General features: G+C 33.2%; 1 protein-coding gene across 1 annotated transcript; it reads right to left on the bottom strand.

Moving 5' to 3' along the window:
* Positions 1-606: 606 nt before the first annotated feature.
* Positions 607-2,696, bottom strand: LOC120166990. The gene is made up of 2 exons (XM_039176137.1): positions 2,502-2,696; positions 607-816 (listed from the first exon to the last, which is right to left on the bottom strand). Exons 1-2 carry the CDS (start codon positions 2,622-2,624, stop codon positions 721-723), a joined length of 219 nt encoding a protein of 72 aa, XP_039032068.1. The 5' UTR covers positions 2,625-2,696; the 3' UTR covers positions 607-720.
* Between the last annotated feature and the right edge of the window lie 578 nt (positions 2,697-3,274).

Raw genomic sequence — 3,274 nt, forward strand, 5'->3', positions numbered from 1 at the left:
TTTGAAGAAAAAAGAGAATTCAGTATAAAACTCATACATACATATATATATGATTCATTTATAGGTTTTTTTTCTTCTCCTTTTTCCTTATATTTTTTTACATTTTAAATATTGGTGATTATAAGGATTAAATCGAACGTGGGGGTGAACTTTGGCATTCAAAATGTAAAGCATAAGGAGCTTAAGTACAAGTGATGTAATTTTACCATTTCTGAACATTTAAAATAACATGCTAGCGAATGCTAAACGAATACGTTGGCAAACATATAATCGAATTGAATACTGACACTTTAGAAATAAACAAACGAACACAAATATAATATTAAAATTTTAAACGAACATTAACACCTTAAAAAATAAACAAACAACATGAAATCAACTTTATTCGTTCAACCCTGGTTCATTTACTCTCCTACGATATACTATAGTTTGGTTTCATAACCCTGATATAGCAATGAAATCAATGTCTAAACTGACAAGATATGAAGTAGAATCATTCACCAAGTACAGAAAAACTACAATAAACTATGAAAGTGTCTGAATTCTCCTCGACTTAATTTTCAAATACAATAATCGTTCTAAACCATTATTGAGAAACAGATTAAGTGAAGAAAATCATGCCAACTGGCTCAGTGTAGCATCATTCCATTCAGAAGTACACTTCAACAGTTCAACCACAATTATTTTCCTTTTTATCACAAAGGAGAAAAAAAAAGGGACCTATTCGGTTGTTTCCACATGTTGTGGTGTTTCAACTTGTTTCAAACATTCCAGAGCAGAGATTCGCCTATCCAGAGGTGCACGAAGACTTTCCACCTTGAGACAAAAGGAAAAAGGAAAAATGTTAGGTGCACAAATGAACTCTCAAAATGGCTGCAAATTTAAAATAAAAACTAGGCTAAACTACATTAGTACCCTAACTCTCACTCTTGTTCCATTTTGGTCACCCAACTAATATTTGTTTTTCAAAATCAAACCTAGTTTTACATTTTGGTTTCATTTTGATCACCCACCATTAAAAAAATTAACAAAACTCAACTACTAATGTAGTAATGTGGCATTTTTTTTTTATTTTTTTGAATGATGATATAACATTACCTTATGGTGACATGTCAATGTCACTGTTAATTTTTTAACGATGGGTGACCAAAATGAAACCTAAACAAAACGTTAGGTATGCTTTTGAAAAAAATATAGTTGAATGACCAAAACAGAATAAAAGTGAGTTGGGGTACTAAACGTGTAGTTTACCCTAAAGCTACTCATTTTGTTAATTATCTTGTTACATAAAACATCAGTACTTGTCGATCCAATCACTTGTCATTTGGTAGTTCATCATATTCATATCACAAAAGCAAATACTAACTCATTGGAATAGGTCTAATTGGGAGTCTCAAGCATTAGAATCTTTCAATATAAACCATGCATCAGATTTTGCTTTTATTTCTTAAGACAGCACAGCACTTCATGATATTTACATCTTATGCCTTCGTTTAAGAAGAAATAGTTGGTTTACCAATACTTTGCAATGCACAAAAAAAGGAGCAACCATAGATGATAAATGTCCAACACAAAACACGAATAAAATAAAGATACGAGAACAGAAGAAAGAAAAAAAGTTGCTAAAAGTATAGAAAATTCCTTCCCATATCAGAAGTAAAACAAATCTAGTTTACCCTGAGAGGTTCCCAAGGAAGCACTTGATTAACTTGCAATGTTAACTATGCAATAGAGCTTGTACTAGGTTTTGCTTTGTCAATACCCTTATCCATCAAAATCAAGCCTTTTCATCCAAGATACCATTTTTTTTATTTCATTACAAAATAACTACTTTTGTATTAAGTTCTTAACCCAAGCCACTTGTCATTGGGCTAATTTAGACAGTGACAGACAACCTCCAGAGATATCTGTAATAGACCCTACTACCAGAACAAATAACAATAGATCATATTTCCTACATTTCCATAATAATTAATAGGATTAGTATCCACATAGTGTACAAAATTTATACCTTTTAGGATCAAGTGGAAATAGAATGATTTTATCTCCTTGTTTTTTTTTTCTATGTAAATAGCTTCTCATTTCCTAGTTCCCCTAAGACAATACTAAAAAGTATTACACGGTATGAACGGAGCTGCCTCTAATCAATAACCATCAACAATCAACATAATCAGCAATCATTGAAGCAGGTACACATGCAATGCAATGCCTCCTTCATGTTGCAAATGCATAGTAAACAAACAAAAATCAGAACCGGCACCGGCACCGACCACAGAGAAAAAAGCGTCAGATAGAATAAACTAAATTCAATTTCCAACCATTCCAATACCTCGCGGAACAATCACCACGACATGGGTTTCAGTAAATAATCAAGAAAATGTTCATAGAAAGAAAACCCAGAATTAATTCATAAATTCCATAAGGAAAAAAAGAAAGTAAACTTCAAAGGTACCCTATAAGCTACGAAACAAAACGATTTTTAAAAGGAAAGGGGAGAGTACCTGTTGGGCAATGGATTCGTGTGCGACCTTATAATCCTTGTACAGGATGTAGAGACCCATAAGCGAAGCCGTTGCCGCCCCCGTGAAGAACGAAGCCAATCTTACCCTCAATACGTAGCCCATTGTTGTCTCGTTGATCTTCCCCCTTTCTTTTTCTTCTTTTTTCTGTAGAAACTAATTTCTTCTATTAAAAAAAAAGAATCGACCTCAACTAAAACGACGTCGCCTCTTATGACATACTCGACGCAACGTTGTCATTTAAACAGCTTTCAATATTTTAACCCTTACTATTTCATTTCATAGTAAAAAAATAACTTTACTCCTTTTTTTATTTCGAAATATTTTAACTCTTAACATTGTACTTTAAGGCAAAAAGCTCTATTTTGAATAGTTGGTCGATTATAGAAAATAACCTCAGTGACCAAAAATGCCTTATAATATACGATTTTAACCAACTTTTTTTGGATTTGCCAAAATGACCAACTAAATCGCAATGCGATCGATAATTCGCAACGCGATCTCCGGTATCGCAAATCAATTTCCAGATTCGCAACGCGATTCTGACTATCGCATTACGATTTTCCAAATTCGCGTTGCGATTTTCCTAATTCGCAATGCGAATATGTAAATCGTAACGCGAATTTGGAAAATCGCAATGCGAATACGTAAATCGCAATGCGAATACGTAAATCGCAACGCGAATCTGACTATCGCAATACGATTTACATAGCGCCATTCGTATCCAACACATATTTTTTTTTCAAATTCCAAAC

The sequence above is a fragment of the Hibiscus syriacus genome, unplaced genomic scaffold (assembly GCF_006381635.1).
Source record: "Hibiscus syriacus cultivar Baekdansim isolate YM2019G1 unplaced genomic scaffold, ASM638163v2 tig00111659_pilon, whole genome shotgun sequence".
NCBI classification, from domain to species: domain Eukaryota; kingdom Viridiplantae; phylum Streptophyta; class Magnoliopsida; order Malvales; family Malvaceae; genus Hibiscus; species Hibiscus syriacus.

Coding starts and splice junctions, on each gene's coding strand:
- LOC120166990 (XM_039176137.1), bottom strand. CDS start 2,624: ATGGGCTACGTATTGAGGGTAAGATTGGCTTCGTTCTTCACGGGGGCG. Junction 817..2,501: donor ACGAATCCATTGCCCAACAG/GTACTCTCCCCT, acceptor TTTTGTCTCAAG/GTGGAAAGTCTTCGTGCACC.